This window comes from Brachycentrus maculatus, unplaced genomic scaffold (assembly GCF_059751285.1).
Source record: "Brachycentrus maculatus isolate JH-2025_06_01 unplaced genomic scaffold, ASM5975128v1 h1tg000153l, whole genome shotgun sequence".
Taxonomy (NCBI): domain Eukaryota; kingdom Metazoa; phylum Arthropoda; class Insecta; order Trichoptera; family Brachycentridae; genus Brachycentrus; species Brachycentrus maculatus.
In genome coordinates, this window is record NW_028280906.1 from 624,606 (window position 1) to 647,298 (window position 22,693).

Genomic DNA, 22,693 nt, shown 5'->3' on the forward strand with positions numbered 1-22,693 from the left:
ATTACCTCAAGTATTAAACACATAAAGAGGAAAAACTCAAACCTGGCAAGCACTAGATGGACATGTGAAACAAGTCTTCATCAGAACTGACATTATCTTCAATCAATTCAGAGTGGTTGCTTCCGGTCGAGACAATAAGATTAGATCTTGAGAAATCGTAACGTGGAGAGCTCTCCAGAGAAAAGTGAAAAAGTTCTGCTTCAGAACTGACATCTTCATCTTTAGTCGTTTCAGAGTTGTTCCTTTCAACCAATTGATGGATAATATTTGGTCTTGATAACTCTAGTAAATGGACATGGTTTTATTAAAACTTGACAGGGCTTTTAATCTCTACAAGAGTATAGCTGCGTGTCTGCGGAATACCTTTAAATTAGTATGAAATATTTATACTGCTCTACTAACACAAACGTATTAGGTCTAGTAAAAAGAAATCCATTATTTTTGCATGAAATTGAAGTCTTTATTTACCATGGTAAGAATAATCCAATTTAGGTCAAATATGCACCGTTTTATTCGATAACTTGTTACCATTTTGAAGGTAATTTCATTATGCCTCTCTCGTAGAAACTCTTGTCCCTATTGGCAAAAAACTGATACAGTCGATTTTCAGAAGCTTCTCTCGATGTCAATTTTTCACCAGCCAAATCATTCCCGATGAAACACAATTCCTCTCCTGTTGGCCAAAGCTGGACGCTTCTGGTCGATTAATTCCTTCAGACGGTCCAATTGCTGACAGTACAGGTCCGAATTAAGAATTTGGCCGTAGGGGAGCAGCTCATGGTGGATCATACCCTGCCAATCCCACCAAACACACAGCAAAACCTTCCTGGCCGTCAATCCTGGCTTGGCCACCGTTTGTGCCGGCTCACTGCCCTTCGACCACGACCGTTTTCGCTTGACGTTGTCGTAAGTGACCCACTTTTCATCACCAGTTATCATCCGCTTCAGAAATGGGTCGATTTTGTTGCAATTCAGCAGTGATTCGCAGATGGAAATTCGGTCCATGAGGTTTTTTTCGTTAACTCGTGCGGCACCCATACATCTTTGCGTATCCAGCCTTTTTCAAGTGGTTCCAAACAGTTTTTTGTGCAATGTTTAGCTCCTGGGCAATTGAAACGGTGCTTACATGAAGGTCAGACTCGTCAATTTACTTTATTTTATCGACATTTTCGACAATTGGCCTTCCACAACATGGTGCATCTTTGACATTAAAATTACCAGAACGAAATCAACAAAACCAAAATTGTGCGTCATTGGCTGTGACAGTATCGGACCATAAACACTATTTACATTTGCAGCTGCCTGACTTGCGTTTTCACCTTTATCAAAGAGATATTGTAGAATAAAGCGTATTTTCTCTTTGCTGGTGTCCATCTTCCACACGCGCTCAAACACTACTGAGTCAAGCAATCACAAATCTGTTTCGAAAGATTTTTTAGTACGAAATCTCATCTTTCTAACGCCATCTAGTGTAATCCAATCGCACTTATATAATGCGAGATACAGATTACTACAGCCATCTATTGCAAAAATAATGGATTTCTTTTTACTAGACCTTATACATATTTTTGTAATGTAAAAAAATGTAATTGCCTTTAAATAGTTTCCGAGACCAATAGTGACTTCCACAGAGGTTCAAAATGAACAAAGAACTACAAATTGAGATGATCTATCCCATGATGAGATTCTGAATTTTAAAGGTCAGAAAAAATATCGCAACCTTATACAAAGATTAATTAAATTATATATAAAGAAAAATGCATCTATTTATTGTATATAGCATTTAACAAAATATAATAATAAAATATCTAAAGTTCTCTATTATAAAGGCAATATTCTACAAGTTGTGAATGGATAGCAAATAAACAAAATATTGATATCAATATTATTTGCGATGGCAGTAATTAAGTGGAACAATTGTGAGCTAATTAATTATTTACTCAAATAAATACACTTAATTTTACAGTGTTCTTGCCATAAGTCCATTTATGAAAAAATGTGACTTACACTGATTTACCTATGAACCATCCGTATAAAATTCTCATTTATATTTTGTAATAGCAACATCGAGACTGCTGAAAATACTATATGTTATAAAAAATAGTTATTTGTATAACCTCTTAAAGACTCTTGTAGCTTAAAAGGTTTTACATATTTACAGTATAATATAATTAATATGGCTTAAGTGCTATTTTGTAATACTGCATTATCAATAAGACGGTGTTAAAAGATGTAACAGTATTACAATAAGACATGATATGATTATTGTAAGTGGGAGAGATCAAAAAGAGGACATTATAAATATATCGTGTTTTTCCAAAACGTTCTTAAACCCAACATGTGAAATTAAAACCAAATTAGAAATGTTCATTTCTTTATTTATGTATGAAGGCATTTACCGTTAAAAAATATGAATAGGTTTCAGAGGTATATTTGCTCTCATGTCAGAATACCTGGGTCAGGAGGGTTCATGAAAATAGTTTATGAAAATGGACAATCGAGCTAAAGAAACCTTAAGCCAGATTAATTATTGCTGTGCGTCATCTCAGGCATAAAATAAATTAAGAGAGAAATGCAAACCCTGAGAGCCTCTTCTGGAATTGAGGTTGGTTTCCGCTAACGTGTGGATAATTTCAAGATAACTGTTGTCAATCCATTGATGGTCGGTTCTCGGTGTTATTTCTAGTAAATGGACAGAACTTTATTAAAATGGATAGAACTATAAAATATAAGCCAGATTAAGCAGATTTTCCGTCAACAAAAGAAAGTAACGTAAATTTAAAAAGCTTCTGCTAAAATTTCAGAAGTCTACATTCTGCCCAGAAACAATGCCAATAATTTAATTTTTGGGTAATACTGTTACGTAATATTATTACATATTTATTCATCTCAGCTATTTCGACTTTCATTGCGGAGTTATATAGAGTGTAGTGTAGATATTCATTTTTGGATATCGTTTTTTATATATGTATATGTACATATATACAGTGGTGGCCAAATGTATTAGGCACCCCCAACAGAATTGTTTTATGTCTTTAAATACTGCGACTCTTGGAATTCTTGCAATCTTTTCAGATTGTATATTATTTTAATGGATTTTACCTACTACTTATTACCTGCTATCCCGACCTGCGACAGTTAGGGGCGTAGTTTATTCAAAATCTCTCTTTTTACTAATTTCAAGGGTCGTGTAATTTTTTTTTGTTGCATTCACTTTCCAGTTCAGCAGATAGCTTTAAAGACATACTAAGATTTTTAAACTATTCATTAACTGAAATTCAATCTTTGCGACTTGAAGTGATCCCTTTTCTGGCAGTTTTGGGCAGTTTTCATAAGAAACAGATAAAAAAATATTTAAAAAAATTATTTGGACCGCACACTGGGAGCATTGAATTTTATTAGCTTTTTTTACCGGGGGCAACCCTTCTGAATTCAATAAAATTATTTGAGACCGCTCAGTTTCACTCAAATCAGGTTTTGTTTGGCATTTTAATAAAAAATAATGAAGGTTTAAATGAAAAGTGCAAAAATAGCACTTTTTCACTGATTAAAATAACTGGAGAGCAATGTTTCACATATAAAAGTGACCCTTGAAATTAGTAAAAAGAGTGTTATCAAATAAACCACGCCCCTAACTGTCTAGGGTCGGGATAGCAGGTAATAAGTAGTAGGTAAAATCCATCAAAATACGATACAATTTGAAAAGATTGCAAGAATTCATATTTAAAGACATAAACCAATTCTGTAGGGGGTGCCTAATACATTTGGCCACCACTGTATATGTATACATATATCTCCAAAAATATCCAAATATAATCTTCGTTGTAAGAAATTTTTGTCATAAGCGGCAGGAAAAGGGTAGTTGCAAATCGTATTGACAAAAGGACGATACAATTTATACATACACATAGAATTTTATGTTTATTTTTGTGCATATTTTGAAGTAAATAAGAATTTACATTTCTGGTTTAAAACTCTTATTGAGATTTTAGGTGAATGGTTTTAAGTTAAGAATGTACAAATTTACCCCAACTCAAAATACTTCAAACCTCCACCAACACAGCTGACCTTATTTTTTTAACCCTTATTTGCACCCATTACCCAGCTAACCTTTTTTTAACTCTTATCGGCACAAGCCACTAAATTGCATTGAAGCAGTGATTGTTAATGGTGATGAAACTGCTCATCAATTATATGAAGGCAAGGTGAACCGTTCTGCGAGGTTATAGAGTCGGAGAAGAATAAATATAATTTCTGTAAACACTGATGGATGGCCAATGGATGCCATGTGCTAGTTGCATCCCTAAAGTGTACGGGCCTTGTCAAGTGTCATAGGTACATAATTTGTATTCATTCCAATTTCCTTAGCACTCTCAAGGATGACAAATGACTACCATAAAACTATAGCAAAATCACTCGGTATGATGACATGAAAACATGAGCTTATTCCAGCGTCTATTTGTACAATTTGTTATTAAAACAATTACAACCTCAAAAACAAAAATCCAGGGCTACAGAGGTGCAGAGGTAAAATGCAAGACTGATATTACATCCTATTATAACATAAATTGTAACCAGCAACATTCCTCGTCATCGTTTTATTTAAACGCCATGCCAATCTTTTAGAGAAAAAATACTTTACTACTACTACTAGCCATTGGAAATTGGAACACACATTCTATAAATAATTAAGCAGATAACATTCACAATATCATTAAAAATGAAGAACCTTCAGGTGCTCATATTAACTGAAACGTGGCACAGAAATCACAGCAAATTACCTTTGAAGGAGTATTTTACAAAAATGGCACTCTATAAATTATCCAATATTATTATTGTAATATTTCGTAGTATTACCTAAAAATAATATATTGACATTTGTAGTAAGGGCAGAGGTAATTAAAATTGGTCTAAGGATCAAAAAAATTAACGAACTGCAACCAAATTAAGTGTTTCCAACACCTCAAGCAACAAGCATCAAGCAAAGAAAGATAGAAACTGAAACCTAAACCTGGTGAGCTGCTTGGGGAAACGCAAACAACAGTCTCTTGGGGCTCAGTATCCCTCGTAGGGGCATCTCTCTTCTTCTTTCTTGGCATCATGGTCATGGAGGTAGACGATGCTAGTAATAAATGATGAAAATAAAATGAGTTAACTATGTACTGACTACTGAACGCCAGATACTGCTCCGGTCGCTGACACCACTCAGACAACCAGGAGCAGAACGAGCCAAAAAAGCAGATCAATGGCAATACACATTATTTTTCATGATTATACTCGATGCATAACCACAACTCTATTATAAATGTGGCATTATCGCTTCAGGTAAAATACATAATTGCCGTCATTTCTATCTGGTATTTACCGAATATCCATAGCTGGCAGAATTGTTTTCCAAATAGATTTTGAATGCCTTCTTAAATAGGATACTTTATTGTATGACAATAGAGACACCGCTTAACACGGGGGATACTTTCCAATAGTGCATTAAACAGTGTTAAAAATAATCCAAATGCGTTAATATTCAACACATTCAGTAATGATACCAAACACGCTGTGAGACCGCATGCGAGAATCAAGGACACGAAAACATGTGTGATTCTCTATAATACCAACCCCTTCGCATTTAACGAAGCAGTATTAAGCATGGTCTTACTGTACTAATAACATTTGCATTAAAATTTCTCAGCTTTTCTAATTTTATTTATTTAAAAATATCAAATCGGTTCATGTTCTATCTAACCCACATGAATCAGGTGCGAAGAGGCAATTATTTCCAGCATTATACTTGTTCACTTAATTCATATAAATGTCAGCTTTAAAATATGTCTGCTATCTGCCGCACTCAAACAATCAGAATTCTGAGTCCGAACTAACAAAAACGATTCCCCCTGGAGCCGGGATTTGTAAGCTTTAATTTATACTAACACAGTTAAGGTCACATATTACACAGAATAATTTGCCTGTATGCATAGAATATACACAAATAATATTTTTTTATTATTTCGTCCCAGGGTTACATTGCAAACAGGTAGCTTTTATGTATTTTACGAACCTGAAATTGGGAAATAATCCTTAAAATATCATGTTATAAGAACAGTTACTCAATTTCTACTGGGTACAATTTATTAAGGAAGTGTATGGTTTTCCAGTTCTTAGCAAGTAGTGTGTTTGAGTGCAAAGTAGGTATTAAGCATAAGGTAGATGAAGTAGATTTAAACATTTAAGTATAAGAAAATGAACCATTGCACATATGACAGCGGCGGCAGGTTGGTCAGGCTTGGACAGAAACCTAGCAGCGGACCACCAGTTCAATGCCCGGCAGGACACGCATGTATGTGTCTACATATTAATACCTCTATCTTTTTATATCTACAGCTTCTCTACTGTAAACACCACTGATATGTGTGTATTTAGAATAGGTGAGGGATGTTTTCGGTGTTGAAGATGATATTTCAATAATAAATTGATTTGCCAAACAAAGTTTAAAATATTGATTTTATTATGCGTTCTGAATTGATTTCTAGAGTCCACATGAGAGAAGCGTTCATTTTCATTCCCGTTATCGTGGTTTCTACTGTCTACTCCTGGGTCAGTGTCCTACTCTATGGTCGCTCTGTCTGTTTCTGCCAATCTAGTGTCCCGGTCATCCATGGATTGTGGTTTTAAGAGTTTTAATGGTAGGTGAAACTCCACTATTATTGTTGGGTTTTTATAAATCATTATTTATATGTGGTGAATTGATAATGGTAAAATTAAAGTGTAATGTTTTGAGTATGCCTAAATCTGGCTAAATTGTAATGATTACATGAATAAAGGTTCTAGCTTTACTTCACACAATTTTCAATAGATGGTGGTAGGAACTTGCATGTGCATTATTCGTGTAAACTGATAGTTTAAAACCAGTACGTGGTTAAGTAATATATGTACTTATACATACCCGGAGGAGTCCTCCTCTTGGTTCGGAGATTCTCGGGCGATTTCTCTCTATGTCCACTATGTCCGGGAACGGAGTGAGCTTTCAAGTCCACAGCTTCAGACCTTGGGTACAAATATCAAGAGGCTATTATTACTAAAGAAAACAAACGAATGGAAATCTACAAATTGGTGTTTGGTCGTTTACGGTTGGCAGCTAAAAGACGACTAGTCGGCTTTTGGTAGTTAATATAATAAAAATCATAATAATCAAAAGATTGGTACATAAATTATGAATGTATTTGATGTTGATTGCTTGTATTTTTTGCTATTAGTACAAATTTGCTAGGTGTCTTTTAAAAATGTGTTGGTAAATAAAGTGATAACATTTTAGATGAAATTAATGGTGATGGCAACAAAAAACGCTTCCCTGTAAAAATGATGCAAATGCAGATATACCAGTCAAGAGAGGGGGGATATGTAGTTGAACACTGACAATATAATAAACATACCTTTGCCTCGATGGTGGTGATTCATCTATGATAAGGTCACCCGACTCCACAAGCTGGGAAACTTGTGGCTCGTAAGCAATTTTGAGACCCCACCCGCTAGTCGAGGGTCGAGGGGACTGAGGTGCAACAAATACAGAGTCCGAAGAAGGGATCTAAAAATATTTTTAAAAACCTGTCAATTATATTACATATCCGCAGAGTGCACATAAATTCTTACGATTTATGTTCATTTACTTGTATACATCTCTTATTTATTGTAAATATGTATTTTGATAAGAATATTATAATATAATTAATGGAAAATATACATGCATACTAAACATATAAAATAAAACAAAACTTTTTATCGTATTAAAACCTTAATAAAGCACAATAAATTAATTTGTGTCCCTCTCCAAGCACGAAAGCTAAGACTCTTTTTTGGAAAGGTACAGGGTATAAGATATTCTATAAAGTAGTAATGTGTAGTTACTGTTATATATATATATATATATATATATATATATATATATATATATATATCGTAGTCATACAGTAGAAAGTGACCAAGTGCATTTTTTACAAAAACTATTTGCTGTCTTACTAGATTAATATTGCCCTGAAAAAATTAAAGGATTTTAATCTAGGAAGTATAATGTATTGACTTGTTAAAAATAACTAACTGCATTGATGTTTATTTTCTTGCCAAGCAAAAGTGACTTAAATGGCCCTCGTGAACATTTTACGTTTTGTTAGTTGGTCACTTTCTCCTGTACGACTATGATATATATACTTATATTATAGTTGTGTATTAAAAAAATAAGTTATGTCTATTAAAAAAAAGGAAAATTAAATTGTGCCTATACAATGTCCGCAAAGTAAGATTTTGTTTCTATTTCTGCTTTCCCCTCTTTATGCAGAAATATCCTATCCGATTTACTTCATATAAATCAGTATAAATTTACCATGATTTTACATCGCCTACAATTACTTAATTTTGAAAATAGTGAAAATTTTGACATGACAAGGAAAAATAAAACCTCCTATCACAACATTTTTGGGTGTCCAAATTTATGTTCACAAATCTGGGTTTATTTACATTTTGATATCTCGAGATAAATAGAGAGGAATGTGGAAGTCTGGGTATTTACAGGGCTTATGACTTGTCATAGGCTGGTTAAGAGATCACTTTGCACACATGTAACATTCAGCGTTCTACTACTTACGCATCTTAAGTAATTTTTTAATGATCAGTATGGGAAAGGTTAACTTGTTTTTCTTCCCATACGTTGTGGATTTTATTTACTTTTTGAGAAATTCATATGTGTTACAGGATATACAACTTCACCACCTCAAAGATGTTCGGTTGTTTATTCTATATTCACATGCATCTCAGATGCGGATTTAAAAATGTTAGTTTACCTGCAAAATTTCATCACTTTATACAATTCTCTGTATAGCAATTTGCATGCTTCCCTTAAATACTTTTTACATGCTTTTAGTGACTGCAAGACAGAATATGAATTGTACAAACATGCTTATGATAAGTGAGTGAAATTTCACTTAGTGTGTTATCATCTATGATCTATCTAATTGATAATATAATGATAGTTCTATGTAATTTATGAAAAAACTAACAGTTTTGCCAAGTGCAAATGTAAGTTGATGAATATGTTAAATGAAATGAATATTGCTAATTTCATGTGCATTTAAATAGCCTTCAGTCAATGGTATAATAATATCCAAGATGAGCACCTATTCTCCATTCATGTGCTACAGGATTGTAATTTATTAGAGGCACACTCAATTATGCTCAAATCCCTCTACATATTAATTTGTATTGTAAAATACCTTATGAAACAATAGAAAAAAATGTACAAAGATTTAAAATGATTATTTGTGTTATTGAAATCTAGAGGCAAGAAAAGCTAGTTCGGCTATTGCTATAAAGGTAAAGGAATGTGTCTCACGGTGAGTGGGAGCAAGTTTGTTGGAGTGAAAAAGGACGTTTGAAAGCTTCTAGCATCCATAGCGGAACTATAATACAGGTGGTCCGAGACTTTTGTACATTTATTATTTTGTATATTTAAAAAATATTATTAGACATCCTTGAGACTTCGATCAATATATGATGAAGCCTTTGGGCATTTTTAACTGTAACTGTAACGGAGAGCGTATCTCGAGTATAAGGGTTACAGAAAGAACATGGCGCGCAAAAATAGTTAACAGTAATTAACAAATAATTGTTAAATATATAGTAAGGTCGGAAGTTTCTGGCTTGAAGTGTTTACGGGTCAAATTAATGAGTAAAAAATATAATATTTATAGCATAAATACTTAAATTAAGTTTCACATTCTAATGTACAAATTGTCAGTGAAATAGTAAAAAAAAAAAAAAAAAAAAACGATTTAATTATTTAACAATCGTAATTTTTATAATACATAGATATTTTCGATTGCCTTACATTATGAATTTGGAATACCGTGTTTGTAATGTACCTGCTGTGCGGCAAGCTGTATAACAGGACCAGCTTGTGGTAAGGGGACAGACACAACGAGGGATACTGGAGGCTCTTCAGCCCTTCCGTGTGCAATTTTTGGATATTTATGACTTAAATTCTGCAATAAAATAAAACCCGACTGTAAAAAAAGAATAATAGGACAGGGATCTGGAAAGCTTCTAATTTAATTTATTAAAGGGAAAGGCATGTAAGAAAGAATATGTTAACTGAGTGGAATAGCATTTTAGGCTGTCTGCACATTTACAGAAAATAATCATGAAATCACTCAAGGCTCAGGATAAATTGTTTTAAATGGGTAGCCAACCCACTAAGGTAACATTATGCAGAGTGCTGGGTTTTTGTACCTTTTTGTGTCATTTGATCGCTTGTCAGTATGCCACAGTAACGCATACAAGTATGCATGCAAAACTGATTTATATTTGATTTGATTATGTGTGAATTTGACTTCTTGGAGGAGTGCAGACAACCTCAAGCGGAACATGCAAATGATTTGCATGAATGTTGTAATGGTTTTGCTGTCACATATAATGTACATAGTATTTTATCTACATTAAAATAAACCAGAATTAGTGGGTACAAATATAAACATTACTTGAAAAAAATATGTGAAATCATTGGTTTATTTTTGCAATAGTTTTCAAATTTGATGATATGTATATATATATATATATATATATATATATATATATATATATATATATATATATATGTAGCAGCAGTTTATTATTAACGGGTGATTATCGGTTTATGATACAACATTAAAGAATGAATTATGAAAGCAACATTTATATATCTATTCAAAAAGTTAAATATGTTAATGTATGGTCCGGAATATTATTAGTTATTCTATTAGTACAATATTTACCTCTGCGGAAATCGGCACAGGTTGTGCAATTAAAAATCAGGGCCCAAATAATCTGTGCTTAACTAATTAAGAAATGGACATCTAAAAAAGTTTAACTTACTTGCACACGGGTGCTCATATTTTGAGCAGTCGTAATGTCAGTTGTAGCTGGAGATGTGTGAATCGGTGTCCTGAAGTATTATCATAATGCATTTCAATTATAAGAATTATGGAATGTAAAGAAATTAGGCTAATATATATGTATAATTATACTGAGTAGGCACGGGTTTGGTTATATTATGGAGAAAGTAAACAGACAATTGCAAACCCTCTTCGAGATGATGAATGTCGACCATTTTACAATTTGAATTGGTTCAAAAGGCCGAGTTGTGTTCAACTCAAAAGTTTATGTGCTTTTAATTATTTTACAATGGAAAAATACACTAAGAGATAACCATGTTTTCTAATAAGAAGATTGGGAAGAAATTTCAGTTTAAAATTTCAAACATACATTTTCTCCGGGGGATTTCCTTGGGCGGGCGAAGATGGTATTGTGCCACAGTCTGGCAAGAATTGTGAGGCCGAAAGGTTAGGCTCCATTTGAATATTTAGCGAACCACCATGGCCGGATGTAGATTGCTTCGCTTGATGGGCCTGTTGTGTGTTTTCCATTTTGGCCTGTGGGAAATATTAGTATTTATTTGTATCAAAATTCCACTCTATGAATGTACAATTCATTTCATACAGAATATCTTTTACATGTTGCTTTCAGAGGCAAATTCAATTTAAGTGAAAGATAGTTTGATATCTATCCATATACATTCCACTGATAATTTCAATTTAATTTAAAAAAAATGTTAGGCTAAAGGTTTATGACTTAATCCTGGGCGGTAGCATAACCTTAACATTTGCACTGTATGCCTTCCGGTAGCAGATTCCATAATATATTAAGGCCCTACATACGTTAAATAGCAACTTAACTTTAAACCCAGGTAACAATTGACGTAAATATTTTTTTTATTTAAACATCATTTTTATTTTTAATAAAGTAGTTTTTCTTCAAAATAAATGTAAGTTTTTGAAAAGAAAAGAGTTATTGAAAAGTAAGGAATTAAAAAAATTATAAATATTTTTTTCAATGTATATTCTAAAAAAAATACAACATTAATTTAAATTTTTTTTTATTGCCAAACGCTGAATGAATTCTGTGATTGCGAGTAAGGCATTAATGATAACATACCTTTCCCTTATCTGTTTTGGACCAATCTTGGGCTCGTTCGGTTGGGATTGGTCCTTCCCATGGGGCCTTGTTTGAGCTGATAACGCCACTTGTAGTAACCTATCAAATAAATGTGTAAAATGCTAAACACACAAAATGTATATTGTAATTAGAAATATCAGTTTTTGGGACTTCGGGTGTTTGAAATTTTGGGTTACACAAGTTTGTGATTTTGATACTTGAAATTTATATACTGATGGAGAATTAAAACTTCAAATCTAAATATCTGGACGATTTTTAGGTATTTATCTTTTACATTTTTGATGCCACATTAATTACTACTGCAAGTAAAAGTAATTAGAATGTCATTTGTAGAATGCCATAATTTAAGGCTGTTAAATTAGATAACATTGCATCTTTTCAATACAATGTTTTTTGACACCATTTGATGTGGATAAGTCAGGAAAAATCTGTAACACATCAGGTATAAGGCAAAAAATATAATAACAGGCAAGATAACATTGCCCCAATCACATGCCAGAGAGACCCTGTGTACCAAACGATTTGGACAATGGTCAAAAGAAGAAAATAAAATATAAACAATAGCAATATGTAGAGATATGAAAGATAAGAGGAAATCCCCATGAAGCAAGTTGTAGTGATGATTTAAGTGGGAACTCTTACCTTGGGAGAGGTTATTGTGGAGGTGACCACGTATCCGCTGGTACTGGCGACAGCGTGGCTGATGGCCTTCCGCTTCTTGGTCAGCTTGGGATCGCCGCCTACGCCAAACACACTGTCGCTCTGGGTAACCACAGTCTCAGTAAAGTTGGTGTTGGTGAACTTCTCCGTAGAGTCCAGCTGCTCCAGCAGAGCGGGAGTGATCAGAGTCGTCCTATAATGAACAATACCTAAGTGGAAGATGATCCAACGACACGCCAATGCAATGCTCGGTAAGCCATGTTTATATTCCTACCTGGATGCACTTGTCGATATCGGTAGTTCATTTATGACCACAATAGGTTCCTTCAGCTTGCCAGGCGGACTTGTAGAGGGCGAAGGTCTCCTCTTGTGAGGACTCACTGAAAGAATAATAAATTCAGTTACAACTGACCGTTGGGTACTTATACGTTTATAATCTATGCAATATCAGAGAAAGGGAAAATTAGTGAAAAAGGCGAGAGAAGGTACACTGAAAAGAACTGCTTTCAATCAAATCGAGTTTCGGTTGAATTATACCAAGAAAAAAATAAGTATCGGAACTCTCCAACTCCGGAATGAAAGATACAAAAGTATTGCAGCAGTAAAATAACAAAACACTCCACATTTTAGACTTAAGAAAAATACAGCGTGCCAGTTATAGACTGACACAATTTTATCACAGATAGACAGCTGTACTACTACTTTGCTTTCGCTATCCATATTTTATACAAAACTTATCAATCTAAAGAAAGATAAAAAATGTTTAAGAATGTAAGTCGTTTAAATAATCACCTTTAAAACAATGTTTGCAAACATGTTAAATTACTGATAGAAGTGAGAGAATTCAATATTTACATTTGTAATTAGTAACTGGATTGTCTTTTTTCGAGGAATATGTAAATTGAAGAATAAATAAATTGTTTGGTTTTTTTATTTTTTATTATTTACAGTGAAAAAAATATTCTTAATTGGAGGTAACGCTTAGTTAAATAAACTGAGAATTTTGCATGAGGCATGAACACTGGAATAAATGAGGTTTACTTACTTGTAGGAGCAGCTGGAGGAACTGGAATAGGCACAGGACCAGGAACAGGAGCCGCCTCCGGAACTGCCCCGGGAATGGGGATAGGTGCAGATGGCTTCCGACCATCCCCCGGAGATGGAGACTTCTTGCGGCCCGCTTTATCACTCTTACCTAAAACATTAAATACGTATCACTATTATTCCTTCCATTCGTTATCTATTATGAGATTATTCTCAATCATTTATATTTTATTATGGCCACGAAACAGATTATTTGGAAACATAGAAGCCCTACGAAAAAGACTGAAAATTTTCTTTGCAGAAAGTGATTTGAATAAAGAACATTTAGGCGACCGGGGAAATTGCATTACTGGCTTGTTCTTTGCGGATCACAATCTATGTGATGATTGGTTTGCTTCTTTCACGGTCAGTCTCCACCGGTCTCTTCAACTCGGCGTACCTGCTACAGTGCACGTCGGAGATAATTTGGTCTACGTAGTTTATGCTAGGTTGACCTTTGTAGATTGTGCCTTCACACATTGCTCACTCCTTTCAAGAACGTCATAAATCAAAAATCGTAAATTTTCAGTTGTGCATGTTTTCGGAATGCCCAGAAAATGTACTAAATCCCAGCAAAAGAGGCATATTTTTAACTTAATATTTACCCGCTACAGGGCAGAAAGTGTTTATTTTATTTTATTTTTTATTTTATTGGAAGGAAGAACAACAGTTACAATATATGATACATACAGAATACAAAAAATAAAATCATGAGTACCAATTATAGTTCTTCACAACTATATATAAGAGAGGTCTATATAAAGGAAGAGACATGAGACAAGGATGGGATAAAGAGATAAAGAGAGAGAGTTGTTTTTGCATTTTGAAGAAAAGGTATTGTTTAATTATTTTTTCAAATTAACTAAATATTTTTCAAATGGAGAAAAAAACCTTCAGGTTTTACTTAAAAAGATCTGTTGCACAGTAAAAAGTTCAGTAGTGGCATGATATTTATTTTTAATACATTGTATTATGTTTTTAAATGTAAAACGTTCCGTTCTCCTGAAAAATCAAGTTTTTTGATTTATGACGTTCTTGAAAGGAGTGAGCGACATGTCTTCCGCAATAGTAAGAAGCAGGCTTGGGTATCTTATATTACGGCCTATCCATTTAGCTCGCTGTTGCGCTACTTTATTTAGTAAGCATCTAGACTCCCCAAGCCTTGCTTAATATCTCGTTCCTTTTTTAAAGCTTAAGTCTTTTATTGTTTCTTAGGTGACGTACTAATACAACGCGAATGTGCGATCATCTAATTTAATCATAACTAAAATTGGGTTTCCTGCGCGAGTCCTTGTTTGTGTAATATCGTTCGTTCCTCCCCGATGACGTGATGCGATTATTGCGCAAATCTCAATTAGGACCAAAAACATTATACATATTAATCATCAATTACGTAAAATGCAATATATTTACCATTTCTGATAAAAATTAATAGCAGTTCCGCCTAAAATGCAGAATGCCGTGATATTTTTTTGCACACAAAAAATACCATTAGCCGAAGGTAACAGTGAGATAAATCTGAATTGTCTAGTTTTAGGATAAGCATGCAGATATGTGTAAAATAATTAGTTTCACCCGAAGTAAAACTAAGATATTTGCAAAAAATATTTTATTTTTTTTATTTTGCAAATATCTATCTCAATGCTGCATTTGGTATTAACTCTACTGTTACTTTGAGCTAGCGATATTGATATAAGTACATAATTCATCAATAAGTCACAATACACAAACCTTGATTTGTGGGTGGCTTCAGTGTCGAAGAGCCTGTTTTGCTGGCAGCGCCTTGTTTCGGATAAGCGCCGCTTGTAGAAGCAGTCTCAGAAGTAGAAGCTAAAATTATTTTGAAAATAAGTTGAAATGAGTCACAAGGATCGATTTTTATGCTAAATTAAGCTTAGGTCACAATATTGCATCTATTTTATATTGTTAGTGGCTTGTATACCGTACCATATGCGAGGTCTACAAGCCACTAAGGGTACAATTCTTCCTCTGACTAAAATAAAAATTAGTGTATGGGCTGCATACCAGTTTACAAATTAACAGGAGTAGGAAAATTTATTGATTAATTAAAGAGAACTACATTTTTATTTAATAATAATAAAAATTACAAATTGAAAACAACCTTTCATAGCAATAAAATCAATGCAAATATATTGGGTCATATAAAAAGTCTCGTGGGTTCTTTGGTGCATTTTTGAACAAAAATTTTCTTTATTGAAAATTAAATTTAATCAAGTGTGTATTAACCACTTTTATTCGTGACCTTTTGCCATTTTTCGGATAGCTTCATAATTCCATAGGAATAGAACTTCTGTGGTTTATCGTCGAAAAACTTGGCCAAGTGATTTTCAGCGGCTCTTCGGTGGACCAATTTTTTACCATCAAGAAATTTTTACAGAGATCGTAATCGTATTTTTACAAGTAGTAATCAGACAGTGCAAGATCCGGAGTATATGGTGGATGCATCAAAACTTTCCAACCAAGTACCATCAATTAGTCCAGAGTCATCAAAGATGTGTGTGGCCGGGCATTGTCAATGATGAAACACAACTCCCATTCTGTTGGCCAATTCTGGTGGTTCTTTCTGGATTGCTTCGTTCAAACAGTCAAGTTGTGCACAGTACAGAACTGAGTTGATGGTTTTGCCAGGTTACAACAACTCATAATGGACAAATCCCTGCCGATCCCCCCAAACACTCAACATAACATTGTTTGCCGATAATCCAGGCTTTGAAGTCGTTTGTGGAGGGTCACACCAGCTTTTGACCATGATCACATGCATTTGATATTCTCGTATTCCACCCACTTTTTATAGTCTTTAATGATTCGCTTAAAAAGTGGTTACATTTCGTTGCGCTTCACCAACATTTCACTAATGGTGAATTGGTCAGTAATTTATTTATGTTAATTCATGTGGCACCCAAACATTGCCTTTCTTTTTGTAGCTTGCTCTTTTTAAATGATTTAAAACTGCCATGCGGTTGATGTTTAGTGTCTCCGCTATTCTTTGACAGCTTGCATGTCAGTCTTGCTTCACCAGTTTCAAAATTTGATTGACTTTTTCTATGACTAGTCGACCAGAGAGAGATACATCTTTGACATCGAAATTTCAGGAATGGGATCGAGCAAACAACTCCTGGGTCCTTCGTTTACTCGAAGCATTCTTACCTTATACGTACTTCACAAAATTTTCGGTAATTTTTGCAACGTTTTTACCCTTTTTATAGTAAAAAAGCATCACATGGCGTATTTTTTCAGATATTTAATTTTTTAATCAATATAACTTTTTACAAAAGCAACGAATTGGAAAACAATTTTCTAAAAATATAGACACATTTTAGTCTATATTTTAGTTCATTTAAAAGAATCGGGTGAGTGTTGCCTGATATATGGGCATCAACATCATCTAGTGGCAAAAAACCGCAGGTACTTTTTATATGACCTATTATTTAAAACATTACATATTCTATTTTATGAAAACGGGGTCACAAAGTAAGAAAATAATACCGTGGGTCTGCGATTTTGTGGGTCTCGGATTCACCAGAGAACTAAGTTTGACGTTGTCATTGCTAGTACCAGGACTTTGGCTCACACTTTGCGTTGAAGATTTTCGGCCCGGAACCTGAAAAAAAAATTATTAGATTTTTATGTCCATTTGGGTGATAATTTTTTTATATTAACTGGTTTATACTGTGTAAAAAGACATTGTATAGTAAAGATAAATTCTAACAGCAAAATTAATACAGTTAAAGCTCGGTTATTTAAACAGCAATCACAATTTTTTTATTATATTTTTTATTTAAATATTATAAAATGTTAGTTCCCAAAATAATGTTTGAAAAATCTTATGGTCCCATGGTTAGTGTCGCGGATTTAAGTCAGAGGTTCAAGTTTTGACCCTGTTCTTATTTCTCTATTTGTGAATATTATAAAAGTGGGGACTGACCTCTGGTCGTAATGTAACATTAGCCGCGAGCATCCGAACATCGGATGGAGTACTCGGAACGAACTCGGCTCGCTGTACAGACTATACGAATGCTCGCATCGTAACGTGTTACGTTACGACCAAATGACTGCGGTCAGTCCTCACCATAAGAATAACAAAACATACCAGGTCTATAATTCAGAAATGCCGTTTACTTATAGGTGACATTTTGTTGCAAACGGAGCCATTTAAAAAAAAAAAAATGTCAAAAGGTTTTTTGTGGGTTTGACATCTGTCAAAAATAATCAGTGCATATTATAATTAGCAAAGCAGATTCCTGTGGTACTTATGTCATTTCTTTGCTGAAAAAGGTCATGTGTGCGAAGTTATGCTTTACAACTTCAACTCTAAGAAATCTGCTAACGAATAGTATAGAATGCTTGCGGAGATCTATGCCCCATCAGAAAGGAGTGCCGATATTGGTTCAGTCGATTCGGCAAAGGCAATTTCGACTTGAGTAACCAAAAACAGCAAAATCTTATTTTACCACTTGTTTTCGTAGATGAGCTTAGTAAATGAGTCGTCGGCTTGCTAAGCAGCATTTCAATTCGTATGAAGAGGTCCGAAAATGGCTTGACGACAAGGTTTACTTAAAAAACCGAGGACTTTTCTTGGCAGGGTAACCATAACTTGCCAGAAAGATGGGAGGGACGGTATTTTGAATGAATAATTTTTCATTTTTGTAATTTACTTAGTCAAAAAACGGAAACTCTGAGGTTACAGACTAGGTTTATGACCATGTTTAACAAAAAAGAAAGTTTATAATTTTTTTTATTGTTAAAACATTGAACTAATAATGATAAAACAACTTGTTAAAAATATTTTTTATACAAAATTATGACTAAAAGCGTCACTACAGGTGGATTAACAAATTATCTTACTACCTAAGCTAACAGACACCTCCCGTAATTAGTGAACGAGTGATTTTTTAAATATATATATTTTTAAGAAATTTGAAATTAACATTAAAAACATTAAAATTTATGGATCATTTGGTACTTTTATTTATAGGTAAAATTTTTTTATTTTTTTTTTCATTGTGAATTTACTAATTAGAAAGAATTTTCCAATTTTGGTACCTTCAATTTGGAATCGCGAGCTTTACTGATTTCTAGAGATTCCAGACAACACAACTACATTATTATTTACATCTTGATCATGCATTGGATTTGGATAAGGTAATTAAATAATGACCAAATGAAGCTGATGTTGAATTTAAAAAAAAATAAACGAATAAACATAACAATTATAATATAATACACACGCATACATTTATATATATATATATATATATACATATATATATATATATATATATATATATATATATATATATATATATATATATATATATATATATATATATATATATATATATATAAATTAAAGTAAATACCTTGTTCTTACCCCTGTGAGGATGTGATTATGTGAGGATTGATATTTAGAAGACTTAATTAGAAATGAGTAACAAACAGGCATTAAGGGGTCTCGGCCCTGTCATACATTTATCTTGCATACATAACAACTTGCAGAAGAAACAGTATAACCACCGGAAACACAAAGGGTGTCTTGACACTTACTAATGGAATGATCTAATGAAGGAAACATCGATGGCTGATTCAGAAACTGCAACACCAAACTCTCAGTTCTGGGATAGTTGAAAGAGCAAATAGCAAATAGCCCGAAATGAAGAGTTTGGCGTTGTCGCTTCTGAAATGAGTATGGACATAATGCGCATACGCGTGTACGTACCGAAGACTTGGACGATCCCTTTGAGGTTGTGGGTGCCGGAAGAAGGGTTATAATGGGAGCGGCCGGATTGGTGGCAGATCCGGCTCCGGGTGGAGATCCATCTAAATCTTTTTCAGGGCTAGAGTCACTGGAGTGACTGTCCTGTGAGAGTGCTTTATATGGTGGAATGGTCTTCACATTCCCACCCTTCTTCTGTAAAATTATTAAAGATTCTTAAAAACACAATCCCCCCGTGGCGCATTCCTTCCTTTCTTTCACACGTTCACATTTACACCAAAAAGTAATTTTGAATTATTTCTATTATTTAGAAGACTTTCCTTCACAACCGTCAGACAGGGGCTAATTGAAGAACAACTTAAATCTGATCAAGGAGCTGAATGCACGCTCTGCTTACCAATTTGCCATAATGGTGGCTACAGTAGCCGCAATACTTGACATTGTCCAGGTAGTTGCCAGCCTCCTCACACAGTAACCCGAGACTTTGGGCGCAGGTCACGTGAAATTGTTGCTTGCATCCTGCACAAAAATTTACACTAAATTAATACTGATACCAATAAATTCATGGTATTGATATAAAGGGGTGCAGCCATGAATGAATAGTTGACACCTTGTATTGTCACTGTCAGTAGTACACCTTGTATTGTCACTGTCAGTAGTATAGTACATATGCTGAACTTCATAAAAATTAGGTCATTAGTCGTCGGGTAGCTGTTCCCAAAACAAAAGCAATATGAGTCTTACTGCTGAGTTAAACAAACTCAAGTACCGCTTGTGGTATGATTCCTCACAAAGCAAGAAAAAAGTTAGGAAATATACCACAGAGAGATGTCAGTTTACACGAGTCTACTCCTTCATTATAAATGAATGGTCCAGTGAATTCAAGGGAGGCAGAGAGAGCATACAAGAAAACGAGGACTATTATCGGCCAATCAAAGCCAGTAATAAAGGAAAAGCATTAAAAATTGGTTCATCGCTAAGCAGGAGTTTATGTAGCGGCACCGAAAAGTACTAGGTGACACAATTCGCTGGGAATGTCGTGGCTTCAGTTTTCTGGGATTCCCAGAGAATATGTTGATGGTCTACAAAGTAAAGGGTATTAGTATCACCAGAGAATACTATTCTAGCAATCTATACCAAGCGAAGGATACGATCAAAGAGAAAATGCGTGGGATATTAGCCAGAGGGATTGTGCTCCTCCATAATGATGCACCAGTGTGGTTTCATACAAATTAATAAGACATTTTAGAATTCAGAGCTGACACCGAGTGATTTTTTTTCTATTCCCTAATGTAAAAAAGACCTTTCTCTATTAAAATTTGACAACAATTGCTTATGTCCTTAAATTATGAATATTTTAGATGACCTACCTGATTTGTTGCACTGCATGCAGGCACCAGCGGTTGCACGGTTAAATTTTCCAGCATCATGGCAAATGTAACACACCTGGAAAAAAATTGACGCTCGTTTACAACAATATAGTGTAACTGAGGAGAATTTTTTTATGTTTTAAAAATGTGTCAGTAATTGTATAATTCAGATGTCCATAATCAAGTAATCTAATACTAGTATATGTGCACAGTTCGATCAGCACAATAACTGTCACAGCTATCTCTCCAGCTCAAACTCGCGAGCAAAGTTTGGCAAGCATGCCAATACCCAATGGTATGGAATACTGTTCTAGCAGTAGTATGAGTGAGAATATGGTGTTGGGTAAATATGTGTACCTTATTGTACCGCTCCGGTGGTATGAGTTGTAGAATAATGGGCTCCATCGATGTCACATTCCCAAAGCGCACTTCTGGGATGTAAAGTGCGCACACAACGTGAGCCCATCCTCCCCTGTCTGCTGGCTTTAGAGCTCCCGTGCGTGACGGGCATAGCTCGCACCTCTGAAATCAATAATTTTTTGACCACTCTTTTTCAGACATTGCATAACGATAGCATTTGTCATTGGATTTTTGCTTACCACTCGAGCCTTCTGATCTTTACTCTCGCATTTCCTACAAAACCATGGTCCGGTAGGCACCGTTACAATACCATAGCAAGCTAGAATATTAATATTAATATTACAAATTTGAAAGAATTACAAATTTGACAGTAAAGTGACAGAAAGTAGGTGCCGTTTTAGGTGGTAGATTGTGTGTCTAGTTTAGTTTTTCACTAGATCCACTAGATTGCAGCATGGTACCTCTGGCTCAGTAGCTATTGCGATGTCTGAAACAGTGGTACCTTCGTCCGTTGCGCAATTCATTGTAATTGAGTTTCTTGCCCATCCCCATGGAGACATTCACTCCCCCGAATGAAACCATCCAAAATTTTGAGGAGAATAGAGGCACAGTTTGGAAAGGACACACATGAAAAGATACAAGTGTATTCGTGGCACTGACAATTTTTGGAAGGGCAAGAAGCTGTTGAAAATGAAAGTCACCACCGTAGACCGAAAACAAGTGTGACAGACGAGAACATTCGCACAGTTAGCCGTCTTCTTGAGGTCGACCAAGGATTAACAGTAGCTAATATTAGTTCCGAGTCAGGAATCAGCTTCATAGCCCAGGCGATTTTTGGGTTTTGGTTCTGATAAGAAATGTTATCCCGCTTTGTAACAACACCCCGCCCAATTCAGTTGCCTTTACTAAAGAGTTGTTACGAGCTACACTGGAACACGCTCTCTATAGTTCGGACCAATCGCCCTGCGATTATGACTTGTTCAGCGCCATGAAAGAAGCACTTGGACACAACCTTCTTATTACAATAACGGGATAAACAAATTACCAATCTCTCATTAGAACGTGTCAGTATGTTACGCCCGGTAGACGTGATTTCATATATTTTATTTATGCTCAAAATAAACGAAAAGACTATGAAATATGTAATTTTTAGTTTATTTATATATACATCACAAAGGAAAATACAAAATTCAAAATAAATAGATAAGAATTCATGTCGAGACATGTTTGGATGACTAATTACATTTGTTGTTGGAAAATATAGGTCCCGCCCATTCCAGGGCGCAACATTTATTTCAAGGACAAATATTGCTCACTCCTTTCAAGAACGTCATAAATCAAATATTGTCAATTTTCAGTTGTGCATGTTTTCGGAATTCCCAGAAAATATACTATATCCCAGCAAAAGCGGCATATTTTTAACCTTATATTTACCCGCTACAGGGCAGAAAGT

The 22,693-nt window shown here is 34.5% G+C and overlaps 1 protein-coding gene across 11 annotated transcripts in view; it reads right to left on the minus strand.

Moving 5' to 3' along the window:
* Positions 1-22,693, minus strand: part of LOC148308661 (uncharacterized) — a 47,987-nt gene that overhangs the window by 17,769 nt on the left and 7,525 nt on the right. For 4 of the 11 annotated variants that reach the window (XM_088261299.1, XM_088261310.1, XM_088261298.1 and 1 more), the window contains exons 3-20: positions 21,480-21,559; positions 21,238-21,402; positions 20,881-20,956; positions 19,908-20,029; positions 19,514-19,705; positions 17,284-17,398; positions 15,508-15,606; positions 13,739-13,888; positions 12,968-13,073; positions 12,676-12,886; positions 12,013-12,111; positions 11,284-11,450; positions 10,894-10,963; positions 9,906-10,025; positions 7,428-7,579; positions 6,941-7,041; positions 5,012-5,122; positions 2,581-2,682 (exon numbers count right to left, since the gene is read on the minus strand). In XM_088261299.1, coding sequence (XP_088117425.1) covers positions 2,581-2,682; positions 5,012-5,122; positions 6,941-7,041; positions 7,428-7,579; positions 9,906-10,025; positions 10,894-10,963; positions 11,284-11,450; positions 12,013-12,111; positions 12,676-12,886; positions 12,968-13,073; positions 13,739-13,888; positions 15,508-15,606; positions 17,284-17,398; positions 19,514-19,705; positions 19,908-20,029; positions 20,881-20,956; positions 21,238-21,402; positions 21,480-21,559 — 2,238 coding nt within the window. Of the gene's footprint in view, positions 1-2,580; positions 2,683-5,005; positions 5,123-6,940; positions 7,042-7,427; positions 7,580-9,905; positions 10,026-10,893; positions 10,964-11,283; positions 11,451-12,012; positions 12,112-12,675; positions 12,887-12,967; positions 13,074-13,738; positions 13,889-15,507; positions 15,607-17,283; positions 17,399-19,513; positions 19,706-19,907; positions 20,030-20,880; positions 20,957-21,237; positions 21,403-21,479; positions 21,560-22,693 lie in introns of all 11 variants that reach the window. The other 7 variants (XM_088261305.1, XM_088261306.1, XM_088261302.1 and 4 more) reach the window with 7 other exon arrangements.